Genomic DNA, 13,803 nt, shown 5'->3' with positions numbered 1-13,803 from the left:
GTTCTAGAGGCAACCACTTGCAAACACTTAGCAATACCTGTTTGTTCCCACCAAATTGTTCCACCTCTATTTAATCCTTTATTATGGTACTTTCTAACAAAAATTAAGAAAAATGTACAACTTTATACAGTATTTGGTCTTCAAAGCAAATTAATGACTATTTACTCACTTAATGGATATATTTCTCATTTTAAAATACTCATAAAGAATTCCATGAAATGAACTGGTTTCTTTCCTTCAGGAGTTATAAACAATTATATAACCAAACCTCTTCTGGGCTATCATTCACTTAAAATAATATTAGAACAAGAAAAGCCATAAAGAAACACTTAGGGCAAATAAATATAAATAAAATTCCAGAAAAATTTAGAATAATGATTACCAGCCACACAGTGATCACTATCTCGAGGATGTTTACATCACATAAATTCACTTCTTACTATTAATCTATTTCCTATCCTTTGCCAACCATAGCTGTAAGATCAGACTTTTGTTAGTGTTTTCCATTTGATGGTATGCATTTTATTAGTGAGCCTTCCCCAAAGATGAGTCTACAAAGAATAAAACAGTACCCGGATCACTAAATACAGGTAAGCAGCACATTACACACAGTATTCAGTTACAAAATGCTATTGAATTGCTTTAGTGGCACCCACTTCTGCTGAGGCAACCACATCTGGTAGCTATTGAAGAATTCTAAACTTACTCAGAGGTGAATTAATTAAAAAATTGCAACCCTTTAGAATACAACAATTAATCTGCAATTTTATGCAGAAAGGTAAATTCCTTGTGACCTATCTTTTAGAATGGTTTTAATCTAACAAAATAAAAATTAATTTACTGCTCACAAATAGTCTGGGACTAAACCTTGGGAAGGCTTACATATCCTTGGGAAGGATAACACTGAACACTATATAAAGAAGAATTCACAGAAGTTCATGAAGTTACCCTTATGTTACCTTAGAACTCAGTATGAGATAACCCAAATAATAAACTTTAGTTTATTTAGTAGTGACTTTAAAGCAGTGGGGTGCTGAGACATTTTAAGCAGCTGAAGGCAACTCACAACAAATACAGGAACTAATAACTCATACAGTGACTGCACACAGAACACAGAAAAGGAGGCAGACCACTACAGTTTCAACTTGCTGCCACAAATTCATAGGCAATATAAATTACTGAAATCGATATTTACCTCAATATAAAAAATATACTTAATCCACTCTCAAATTAAAAAAAAAGAAGTGCTGAACTCTCAACACACTCTTTTTATGCTCACATACAAGCAGCAAAAAAACCCTGAAACAGTCCCACACGTACAACATATCATTTAACAATTCTTCTGGTGTTTCATTTATGCAACTGTCTCTACCATTACTGAGCTGCATAACAGAAATAGAGATGCAAAGAGTTAAAAAAACCCAAAAAGCTCTATGAAAACCAACTAAGTTACTGACAATAAAACTGTACAGTGTTCCAGTGATATTTGCATGTGTTTATTTCCATTCCCACAGCTTTGAGGGTTTTGGCTTTTAAATATTAGCAGATCAATATTTTAACATTAACATTGTAGGGAAGCACACTGTAATTGAAGAGGATTCAATTTAAGAAATAGCAGTTTCAAAATTTACAGCAATTTAAGCTGAATTTACTAAGTGTAAAAAACCAAAAGAACACCACCAATATAGATATATGCAGTGTGGAAAATTTACACCATAACTTGAATCTTAAACTTTCAATTTCCTGCAAACTTAATATCGCATTCATAGTATGGCAATTTCTCCAGGAACAGAATATTGAAACTGTCTCAGAGTCTTCTTGAAATAAAATCTCTTTAGTTTTTTACTCCACTGTAGATTTAGACACTAGGGCTTTTGGAAAAACCTTGGTTTCAAATACAGATACATTAGAAATATTGTATATTAGAAATAATAAATACAGCGTAAGTGATTAACCCAATCACAATTTTTATATTATTTTAGTCACACAGTAACCAAATTTTTAATTAAAACATTATATAGCATAGTAATAGTAGTATAACACTGAATTAGACCACTTTCTTTTCAACTTCTGATAGTATCTGCCAGAACATCTCACCATACTGACCTGACGGTGCCATCAGAGGAAGCAGTAAGAAGGTATTGATTGTCTTTTGACCAACAAAGATCATACACTATGTTAAGATGACCATAAAATTCTCTCAGGAACTGTCCAGAAGGAATTTCATACACTAGGGAAGTAAAAATAGAAAAATAAAAGTTTTGTAAGTATTTGCAGTCAAACAGATGTACCTACTAGAGCCAAAGTTTAGTCTAACCTTAGGCTGATTTTCTGCTAGCATAAATCAACTCACTTTCTTTATCTTTCCATTTTGAAGCAACAAGATGAAATAATTACTAGACAGGAACAGACAGCAAGCATTTACCTCCATCTAGTGGTTCATGGATGTCACAAATGTTTTACCCCTTAAGAAACACCTTATTGCATGAAATTATTAGAACCAGATTAGGATGTTTGGTTTCCTTAAATTTTGAAAACTAATTGACCAGCCTTAGAAATATTTTAACCTTGAGATAATTTTATGGGGCTGTGTAATAAAGGAATCTAGATTTACTGTTCCTTGCTACTTTGTGTATATTTAAAATACTGCTCTCTCTAAATCTCAAAACTTTTATGCAAGATTTAATTATGCAGTTGAAGCTACTGTGATGAAGCAGTCAAAAATTTGAGTTACAAGGATCTGTATTTCGACTGAACTGAACTATGGAAGAGAGCAGCTGCCAGTACTCTGTCTGGAGATCGTAACATTCCAGTATCTAACTTTCAAGACAGGTTAGAAGAAAAACTTACATGAAAAGTGTGTGAGATGGAGGCTTAAAATGTTATTTGCCTTAAAAAGTTACCATCAGAAACCATGTTCCTTCTGCAAACTGATTTAGTATTTTGATTAGGCCTCTGGGCAGAAATGGTGCCATTTCACACCATTAAACTGTGTATATGTAACCATGTAAGAAAAGCCAGTTCCAACCCTATCAACACAGAAAGAGCATTTTCCTCAATGCTCTTTAATGCACAGAACAATCATCTAATCACAACTACAGACGAGAAACTCTAAAAAAGCACAACTTAAAAATTAACTTCCCTTAATCTTCAATTTCCAAATGCATGGATTATAAGCAAAAAGCCAAAATGTATTTAAACTTACAAGCAATGGGGTAGCCATTCCTTCCTGCACATGCTGCTGCCAGCGTTCTCCCGTCGTGAGAGAAGCGGATGCAGAAGCAGCCCATATCTCCACCTCGCAGGGAAAGCAGGTGCTTGTTGGGTAGGCGGCAAGCCTGGCTTTTCAGGGAACAATTGGTAGGAATGTTAACTATCCAAAGCGTGGAACATACTCTTAGCTCCTGACATGCAGAAGCTCTAAAAGGCTAGTAATATCTTAATGGCATTCCAAAGTAAAATTCAATGTATTATAAACAGAGACAGCTTTGCAGGCCTAGGCTCCATGAATGTGTATCTCTTTCTGCCCCATTATTGCAAACAACTAGCACATTTAAAAAAAAACTAAAAAAAAATTTAACCTGAAATAAACTCCTTAATCTTAAGAAATGCTTAATAATGCATCAGTGATGTAAGCTGTGGAGTTAGACTGTAAATCAAGGTTGCTTAAGGAGCCTAAGCATACCCTTTAGTAACCTACTGACTGCGGTGTGAACTCAGAAACCCAACCACAGGCACTCAAACCTTTGGTCTTCTGCCAAATAATTTTAACATTCCTCATCTGTACTTAAATATCTGACTTTTAAAGACAGAACTAGAGATGAAAAATCTCAAAAAATTTAACTGGTATTTTAGGCCCCTTTCCTTTCTCCCAGCTTATTACCTCTTTTTGACCCAATGGCTTTTTCTCCAAAACTAAATCAAAGTTTAAGGTAAAGGGCAATATTCACAGCAGCCATGTGGTTCTTCAATGTAAGCTCTTTCTTTTTTCATAGCTTAAAAACGTCTTCAAGAAACAAAAAGAAAAGTCAAGAAAATATATTTCTAATCAAGTTGAAGTCTGAGAACTGGCTTCCTGTCTTTCTTCTTACTAATTCAATTTCTTAGCAAATTCTACAGATAGAAATATCTGACTCTTCTGGTAAAAAAAATGGTAAAATCAACCATATTTGCTAAGGTTAAGCCTCCTCTACTATCTATAAGAGTTTATGTTTTTTTTAATACATTTGTTAATTTTTTAAATTAATTACTTGTTTCATAATACAAAAATATAGTAAATATTTAAATTATTTTCAATTAAAATTCAAAATAAAATGCTTCACCTGTCCAGGCAATCTTGACCATTTAAATGGCTCCTTTTTCTCCTCTAAAGGAAGTTCACATCCTTCTCTCTGCAGCTCAGACAGTGCTGCATTTTGTTCCTGTTGAACAACTGCCATAGAGTGAAAAGAAGGACCAACCTTAAGGCAAACAAAACTAAGTATCAGAGAAAAAATAGTTTTAAAGTGAACAATGTAATTTCTAAAAAGGTTAAAAGGTACTTTTAATTTCAATGTCTTGCATTTTTATATCTGGAACACAGAGACTGGAAAAGCTTGATACATGAAAACTGCATTGCAAAATGTCATTTAAAGTAACCAGGAGTCAGAAAGTAATTCAAACTTCCAAAGTTTTGTCAATCCATGGTATCACAGTTTTTTCAAATACTCAATTATCTCCTATTTTTAGTAACTCTTAAGGTCAGCGAAAATTAGAATTATTCCACTATTGTACTGTATTGTATTACTGAGAGGGTGCACATCTCACCAGGCTTCCACAGACCACCCCTCATAGTACAAACATGAGCAGAAGAAAGTATTATTACAGCTCTAAATACAAATGGGAAATTATATAATAGAACAATACTGTACTTGCATCAGAAAAAATGCCATGTTTATCTTAAATGCCCATCTCAGCACAAACCAGTGTAAGCCTATTTTTAAAGTAGGTTTCATTTGTGAAAAAAAATACAGCTCACTACAGCTAGAGGGTGCAGGGAAGCAAAGTTAAGTAACTTGCATCTTTTCTCAAAGAATTTTTCTACCTGCATGAGTTCAGTGACTTAAAAATGGCATTTCTGCTAATAAGAAGGAACATCAATCTTCAAGAAAGTACTCTGAAAGTTTTAAGACTGCCAGTGGCAAAATATTCAAAGTTGTAGGTAGAAAAGTATGCCTATTTTTCAAAGATACCTATGAAGGGCTGAGTTTCAAACACCTATCTTGAGATGTAACATTCTTATTATGTATTTTATATACTGCATGTAAGCACAGCTTTTATATACATGCCTACAAACACAGACTCACATGCTCTACCTAGGTATTAGTTCCTACAGAATAGTCTGCATATTTGTAAACATATTTATGTATTATATATTTGACTTACATGATCTGGCAGCTTCAGGCCTTTTACAGATACATATAAAGTTGATGGGTAACGATTTCTAGGACATTTTGCCCACCAGTCATAAACCTCAACTACATTTGAATGTGATTTGGTCCTTGAAGGTGGGTAATACAATTGCAGACGAAGTTTTCCACCAACATTTAGAACTCCATTTGCACCTACGAGCTGGAAGGATGATAAAAAGAGGAAAGAGGAAGAAAGATGAACACAAAAGTAATTGATAATTGCTAATATCTTACCTAACAGTATAAACTCTTGAAATACACATCCTATTGCACGAATATGTTAACTCTAAAAGTGATGATGAACTAAGCATGGATTTAATCCCCTCAGAATCAAATAATGAAGACTGAATCTTAGATGGCAGCCTAGTTTCAAAAGATGCTTCACAGCAGTAACATCTGCAAAGTGGGAAGACCTCTGCAGTATCTGTTTTCCTTTTTTTTAAACTACTACTTGCTAAAATCAACCAAATCTCTAAGGAATGCCAATCCAAAACCAACTTTTTCCAAATCTGTCTTCTTTGAATGCTGCAATGAAGGGCATTGGGTAAGGTTTGGTTCAGAGCAGAAGATATAGCAATGTAGTAACCTCTCCAACTTTAGAGGGGACAGAGTCATCTCTACTGAACTGGAGAATAGCAGAAGTACCTACTGCCATTAACACTGATCAATGTTGAATTGAGACATTTCGACTTTGACTTATACAGATAAAAGAATAATGCAGGCAGATGCAGAAAGAATGAGGAATGGGCAACAATTTCATTCATATTTATGAGCTGAAAATTTGCTCTTCCCTCTGTTCAGGAGTAGGCGGTATTGAATGCCTGGATGTATAGCTCCTACCAGAGCTCTGCCAACAGACATGGGATAGCAGATCCCTGATTCCAGTAGATTTATCTTGGGCAGAGCTCAGAAGAATCTCTGTGTAGACTTGCCATGGAGGCCCCTATCCCTTGACCTATACTTGCAGTCCATTATCTTTTCCTGTATTTCTCACATTTCCTCTATGTTGTGGACTGCTCAATGATTGTCAATGACTACCACACACAGGGGTAGGTGTTAATAAACAATCCTCAGGGAAATTGAAGTTTGTCAGCTCTCAAAGAACTGACACAATCAAGTTTCTCTTAAAAGGGTAGAAAGGTACAGGTGCTGGCTGAATTACGCATATCTCACATTTGGCACATTTGTATCTCAATTGCCACAGCATTTCAAACTCTGCAACTGAAAATGAAAAGCATTCTATAATTAAGGGAGTCTTTTCAAAGACCGGACAAATGAAAATGTCACTAGAATACAGAACAGCTGAGGTACAAAAATCAGTCGATTTGCCATTTTCTTCATAATCACATAAACGCAAAGAAAACAACCTTCTGTACTTTATGAACAAACAAAAAAAATTTAGACATTGTACATATACATTAGTGTCAAGCCTGTTACTGTGTTGACCTCATGGAGTGGAAAAAGAGGAAAAGAACAGCCAAGCAAACAAGGATTTTTTTTCTTCCATCTCTGTTGCTGAAAATATTTTTAAATGTTTTCTTCCTTAATACTGTTAGAGATTTTCAGATAAAAGGATTTATGAACTTTTTTCTTCATTTAAATATTTCAGTACCTTTAGAAATGCCCAACAAATTTTTCGGTAATGACCTTCCTGAATTTTTACATCAGAGCTGGCTCTCACTTCATGCATACTTGGAGAATCAAGGACCTAGAAGTATCAGCAGGAATATAAATGTATTTCTAATGAATGTATACATTATGGTAAAAAAAAAAAAAAACAACCTACTGAAAACATGCTTGATCAATTCACTAAATTAAACAGATTTAAATTTTAAGAAATTATAAAAACAGTGTTTCTTCCACATAAGTATAAAATTAGAAATAACAGGTCCTTATGCATGATGACTATAACCTCCATTAAAAAAGAAGTCTAATCTTAAAAAAACTTATTCTTGTTCTCCTTATATCTCAATAAGAGAAAAAATAATGTGTTGTGTTAATTAAGAATATGTTCTTAGTAATTCAGAAATCATTTAGATCACAAATCTGACAGCAACAAACAGCTGCATATTAATCTAGATGTAAAATGGTAGTAAAAAAGTTAATTTTTCTTTCCTAGCTTTATCAGTTTTGTCATTGAATCAGTCATAGAACAATTGGAAGAAGCCTTCAAAGATCACAGAGTTCTGAGCCATAGGCTTGGACATCTTTCACTAGATGAGGTTGGTCAAAGCCCCATCCAACCTGGCTTTGAACACTTACAGGGATGCCTATGAGTCTTCATTTTTCTGTCAGGGACTGAATTTTCTCATATTTTGCTACTCCTGGAAGTTTATGTGGTATGCAAAAAAACCTTAGAATAATACTTTTTTAAAACTTGTATTGCATAAACCACACTAAAGTCAAACATCCTTTTTTCAGTGGAATCATACTTTTGGTTCCAGTATTATTTCCATGAAGAATCTTCACATACAAATGTAATTAGTTTTGTGTTAAGCAATTAGGGATTCTTAATTCTATAAACATGTTCATTTACAAGCATCACAAAACGTTAAGAAACATATGGCAATAAATTATATTCAATTAATTATAATTCAATATGGCAATAAATGATAGTCAAACCTATTTAAAAGAGGACAAAAAACAAGGAACAAAAAATATTTATTGCATGAGGTTTCCATTTTTATGTTAATTGCACAGAATCTCTCTGTACAAATATTGAAATGCCTAAGCTAAAAATTATGTTGAATACATAACCTAAAATTTTTCCTGTAACATAATTGTATTGGAGGACAAATTAATAATTACTTTATGAAAACTGGGACAGGAGAGGTGGATGTGTAAAATGGTAATGGAAATAATGCAAGGGTTTGATCATTGTTAATGAGGTGCCACTACATGCAGACAATTCTACCTTTGAGTTTCTTGTACTTAAAACCCTTTTCAGATTTAAAGAATGTGAAAAGAGTGATATCCACCATATCTTACCAGCCTTCTCCAGAAGTTTGAAAGTTGGTTTTATAAGAAAGCTTTGTGCTCCTTCTTACAATTAAAACAGGATCCTTGCCTATAAAAAACACCACTTCTGGTATCTTGACTTGACTTTGTACCTTAAAGCTATGGTATTAACCCAATTTAACTGAAATAAAATACCCAGTTAAGTCAAATAGATACTGATGAAGAAACAAACAAAAAAGCAGAATGTGAATAAATTGGGTGCAAAATATTTCATCTTACCTCAAAAAACATGATAACCTGAGGGTTTTCCTCAGTTTTTTGAATAAAATACGTAAAACGTTCATTAAATATTACTTGCTCTTCCCACTCTGGAATTGTTGATTTAGACTTTCTAAAATCACAGGGTTGTGTCATTACAGGAAGAATGTGCTCTATTTCTCCTTGTTCATAAGAAGAATCTTCCTTCATGCTGTTAGAAGATTTCCAAAGAATTACAATTGTTAGAGCATTTAAAAAGCAATCTTGAACAAAACAATATTTTCAACTACTGAAAGCTAAGAAACATATAAGATACTATTTGCCTAATTCTAGAAAAATTTTCTAAACCCACTGACAATTTAAGACAATTTGCAATGTATATAGAAAAATTACAGGCTGAAGTTGAAAATCCAAACAATTAAGTTACTGTTAGCAAATTAATGCATAATGATCATGGTGGAGTCTACTGTTTAAGCCCCAGAAAAACCTGGTTTCAGGAAAATTATGGATAATGACAGTGGAAATAAGCAACTGAAGTAATTAAAAATATAAAGAACTAGACTTCATTTAAAGATTGTTAAAGTTCTTAATATAAAAGGCAGATGCTATTTATACTACAAGAATTTTGATTACATGTTCTTGGCTTTTACATGTTTTTGACACTTAAGAAATTTTGCCTCTGGGAAGAATACAGAATGGACTATGTTGGAAATATCACAGATTCACAGAATAGGCTGATCATCAAGTCCAACTCCTCGCCCTGCACAGCCCCATCCCCAAGAGTCGCACCATGTGACTGAGAGCATTGTCCAAATGCTTCTTGAACTCTGTCAGGCTGGTGCTGTGACCACTGCCCTGGGATCCTCAAGAGCAATACAGCAGTGCAGAGCATTTAGAAGTGCCAAAAGGAAAAGTAAAATATCACCCTCATTTATGGTATGCATATATACACATTATCATAGATGCAGAAACTAATGAACAACTACACAAGCTTAAAATACCCCCTTGTTTTCATTTTCATATTTAATTTGTAGGGAAGAGTATACCTGGTAATTGTAATCAGTAATAATAGAAAGAGTTTATTAAATGTTACCTATAATCCTTCTTCACATATAAGCCAGTTCTCTGATCAACAATATGGATTTTGACCACAGGATGAGATACAAAGTGATCAAGTTTAAGTTGATCCGATCGATGGATATAAACTCCCAAAACAAGATCATCGCCAAAACCAAATTTAGACTGAGTTAAAATTTCTGAATTCTTCATTTCCTCATCATTTTCTGGAGCAATGTCCGTGGTTTCTTCTAGAAATTGGAGCAAAGTAAACAAACTGTCACTAGTGGAACATGGTAACTTCTCTCTCAACTCAAAACTACTTATAGTAAACCAATTTTCAAGAATCTAGATTGATTTATCAAATAAATATACTCACAAATGAGCATCAGAATTGGAAGAACAGAGGTACAACTAATTAACTTAAATATAAGTAACTCAAACAGCTCAATCACTTCTGTGCTACTCCTATGGACAAGTATTTCTGTAGCAGCACAAAAAAATTGCAGCTAAGTAGTACAGTATTATAACATTTCGTTGGCAGACCTTTTCTGCTTTTCTTCTTAACCTTCTTGGTTTTAGCTTTCTGCTTTTCCATGCTTGTCTCCAGTTTCTGTCCTTCTGATGTAAACAGCCTTTCAGGTGAGTGACTTTCATTGCCACTTGCTTCTGGATGATGATGCTGCAGCTCAGAAAGGGACATTGCACTGCAAGGTAATGGATCACCGTCAGCAACTGCAGTCCACTGCATATATTGATACAATTACTCATTGCCATTTCTAATCTGCTTGAAATTCTCCAACTCATCATCTGTGTATCTTGAAAACATAACAACCCCAAGCCCCATTACTGTCTTGCCTTTTTCAGTGTTCTCCCCTCTTCCTTTTCCCCTAATTTCCAGAGAACTGCAGAACCATTTATGTGAAGAGGTAAACAAATACTTTTTTTGCTGGATCAGGGCCATCACTTATCACTAAAAAAAAAATCATGCACAAAACTATCTTAATTTAGTTAAGAGTGAATTCCACAGTAAACAAACATGAAATACCAATGAAGAATATTTTTAAAAAATTAAAAAGAACCTATGAGCTAAATAATAATCATGACAACCTTTTGAGAAAAGATTTAGTACTGCTTCTTTGTAACAGAATCACCCAGTGAATCACTTAGAAAATATGAACAATTTATCAGAAAGCTGCTGCCTATCTTAAAATGAAACATTTTGTGTAAGATTCACAGACAACACGTACGGTTTGCCACATTACCTTGTTTCAGCTTCAGTTACAATTGCTCGCTCTTTCTTCTTTTTCTTCTTTTTGCCCACTTCATTATTCAATGCAACTTCATGCCTTTGAACAGTGGAGGTAGATTCAGACATCTGTTCTTTAAGTTTCTTTCTCATTTTCGTTTTAATTGCATTTGCCTCTTCCTCAGCCACATGCAGCTGATAGGCTTGAATAAGCTGCTCTTCCTCTTCTAATCCAGTTACATTTCTCACTTCAGTCAAGAAATTTTTGATCTTTCTATCACCTTCTTGATCAGGTACATCTGTTTGTGATTTACTTTTTGTTTTCTTCTTTGGAAAATCATTAGTCTTTTCTTCAAAACTCTCCAATTTAGCTTCATATAAATCTTCCTCCTCATTAAATTGTTCTTGTAACAGTGATTTCTTTTTCTTCCTGTTTAACTTTGGCTGCTTGTTCTCTTCTCCACTAACAACATCATTGTTTATTTTCTTTGCAATTGATGCTTTCTCTCTCAATTTATTTTTTGTAAATCTTGGGCTCTCTTCTTCAGGATTATATGTGTTGTTTATAATTGCTTCATCATTCACACATTCCTTAGATAGATCAATATTATTTCTAAAGGTATCAAGCTATAAATGAAAAGAACATAAAACATTTGTACTAAAAATCATATTCCAAGGATAAACACTGCACTTCATTATTCCTTCAGCAACATTACTCAAAGTAAAATTAAATCAAAGATCTAGTTATTTTCTTGTTTCAATTTGACAAGCAACAGATTGAAAGTCAACAGAAAATTCACACTGAAAAAAACCATTTGGTATTTGGGCACCTCATCCTCAATCTTACAGTAAATTTTCACATGACTTTTACACATACCCAGTTAAAAAAGGAAACAAACAAGTCTACTCCATAAACAGATGCCAGTGTTTTACATTGTGGAGGATAAGACTAAATGCACCACAAGAACAAATACTTTCATCCACTGAAAATCCAAGTTAGAGAGTTCAGAGATTTCCAAGTTAGAGATTTCGAGCTCGACTGTTTGCAGTCTCTTCCACTGAAAGCTGCTTGTCAGAACTAAATTTCAGCTAATGTGTTTGTTTAAGCACTTCTTGATGGTTTTATAGAAAACTCACTGTAAACTTTCCTCTCTCCTTCAAGTTTCTATTTCTGGATACAAAAGGTTATAATGCCACTTCCTTGCCTCCTTGGATATGTTCTAGGCCAGGTTGGAAGGGGCTCTGAGCATCCTGATCTAGGTCAAGATGTTCCTGATCATGGCAAGGCGCTTGGGTTAGATCACCTTCAAAATTCCTTTCAATCCAAACTATGATTCTATGATAATGCCAGAGAATGTAGCAAGTAACTGAGGTCTAGTTCTGTAAGGTCAACACAGAGATCTCTGTTCTTTGATGTAACTTCGACAAAGACACGGAGGTTCATTTATGCTGTTGTCTTACAGAAAACTCTCTTAGAGCTTCAACATGAAAAATTAGAAGGGGCTTTAAAACACAACAAAAGCAAATTTAAGAGTTTGGAGAAAATATATGTATCTGCCTACAAAGTTTTATTTGCCAAGACCTTCTTCCTCAATAAACAAAGACATTATTCCCTTCTAGTCAGGATACAACTCCCAGTCACAGAACCATGTTTGTCTCAAACATTTGTAAACAGGAACAATATGTGTAATAAGTGTGAAAAAATTGTCCTTTCATTTTTCATCTTATACATGCTTAAAGAAACTACTAACATCACATTTATTTGTAAGTCAATGATTCAAGAGGATGTGGAAAATTTAATAGAAATAACTTGAAATACAGAACAGAATAAGCAAAATAAAAGTATTAAAGAGCAAGCTTTGTGTAAACTAAGAAAAACCTCCAAAACAGAATAAAGTTCCTAATAGACCGTTCACTTCCTTACCTTTATTTCTGTGAATAACTTTAACTGTAAAGTAGGAGAAATGAAGATTAAAACACACTGACAATTAAAACCCAACTGTGGCCAATAACTAAGGTCTTGTTGATTTTTGTCTTTGATAAGACACTCATCCACTAAGTGCAAGTAGTAGAATTATTTGAGAAATCCTAAACAAAAAAGCCCTCATCTATGACCTGGTCAAGCGTTTCTAAAATAACTCTGATACTCAAGAATAATCTCCTTAAAGAAATCTACCTGATGCAAAAATTGGCTTGAAATACTTACTAGAACTTGGTATCTATTATTGCCTACAAACAAAAAATCATAGATTCATAGAGCCACTTAGGTGCCCCAGAGCTGTCAGGGACAACGCCTTTTCAAAGGACTTATACCTTTTCAGAAGGACTTCTCAAACACTCTTGAGTGGAAACTGGCATTGTATAGAGTGAGTTTGTCACAGGTATTTGGAAACTTGTGTAACCTGATTTACAGAGGTACCTGAATTTCCACCCATAATAACACAGGCACACCTTGAAAAACTGGGGATGGACACACACTGCCAGCCCACTGGTTGTAAAAGACCTTTAACTTACAGTTGAATTGTTACTGAATGTTCTTGTGATGATGGCTTGTTGGGTGGGATGTTTAAGAAAATTTTAATGTACTAGGAAACCAGTTTTACTGCCATTGCTTGTGTAAGGCTATAAAATATAGACACTCAAACCTAGAAGAGCTTTAATTTACAGATAAGATGATGGGCTTGGAATTTTTCCACCAAATTTTAACAGAAAACATTGAGAAAATGTATGGATCAATTATATATTCAACTACTATCAGTTCTCCTATTTTATGCAGAAGAAACAAAGGTGTAAAATCCAGTGGAAATCTCGACAATTATTCAGTGTCTTTCA

General features: G+C 34.1%; 1 protein-coding gene across 7 annotated transcripts in view; it reads right to left on the bottom strand.

Moving 5' to 3' along the window:
* The window catches only part of AHI1 (Abelson helper integration site 1), an 83,868-nt gene that overhangs the window by 62,147 nt on the left and 7,918 nt on the right, over window positions 1-13,803 (bottom strand). For 6 of the 7 annotated variants that reach the window (XM_021540648.2, XM_077782201.1, XM_031504370.2 and 3 more), the window contains 9 exons: window positions 10,988-11,598; window positions 10,269-10,429; window positions 9,760-9,973; window positions 8,688-8,877; window positions 7,063-7,158; window positions 5,425-5,610; window positions 4,323-4,460; window positions 3,206-3,338; window positions 2,107-2,230 (listed from right to left, as the gene is read on the bottom strand). In XM_021540648.2, the coding sequence (XP_021396323.2) occupies window positions 2,107-2,230; window positions 3,206-3,338; window positions 4,323-4,460; window positions 5,425-5,610; window positions 7,063-7,158; window positions 8,688-8,877; window positions 9,760-9,973; window positions 10,269-10,429; window positions 10,988-11,598 (1,853 nt within the window). The remainder of the gene's footprint in view (window positions 1-2,106; window positions 2,231-3,205; window positions 3,339-4,322; window positions 4,461-5,424; window positions 5,611-7,062; window positions 7,159-8,687; window positions 8,878-9,759; window positions 9,974-10,268; window positions 10,430-10,987; window positions 11,599-13,803) is intronic. The other variant, XM_021540652.2, reaches the window with a different exon arrangement.

This window comes from Lonchura striata, chromosome 3 (assembly GCF_046129695.1).
Source record: "Lonchura striata isolate bLonStr1 chromosome 3, bLonStr1.mat, whole genome shotgun sequence".
Lineage (NCBI taxonomy): Eukaryota > Metazoa > Chordata > Aves > Passeriformes > Estrildidae > Lonchura > Lonchura striata.
This window is presented reverse-complemented; position numbering and strand designations above follow the sequence as displayed.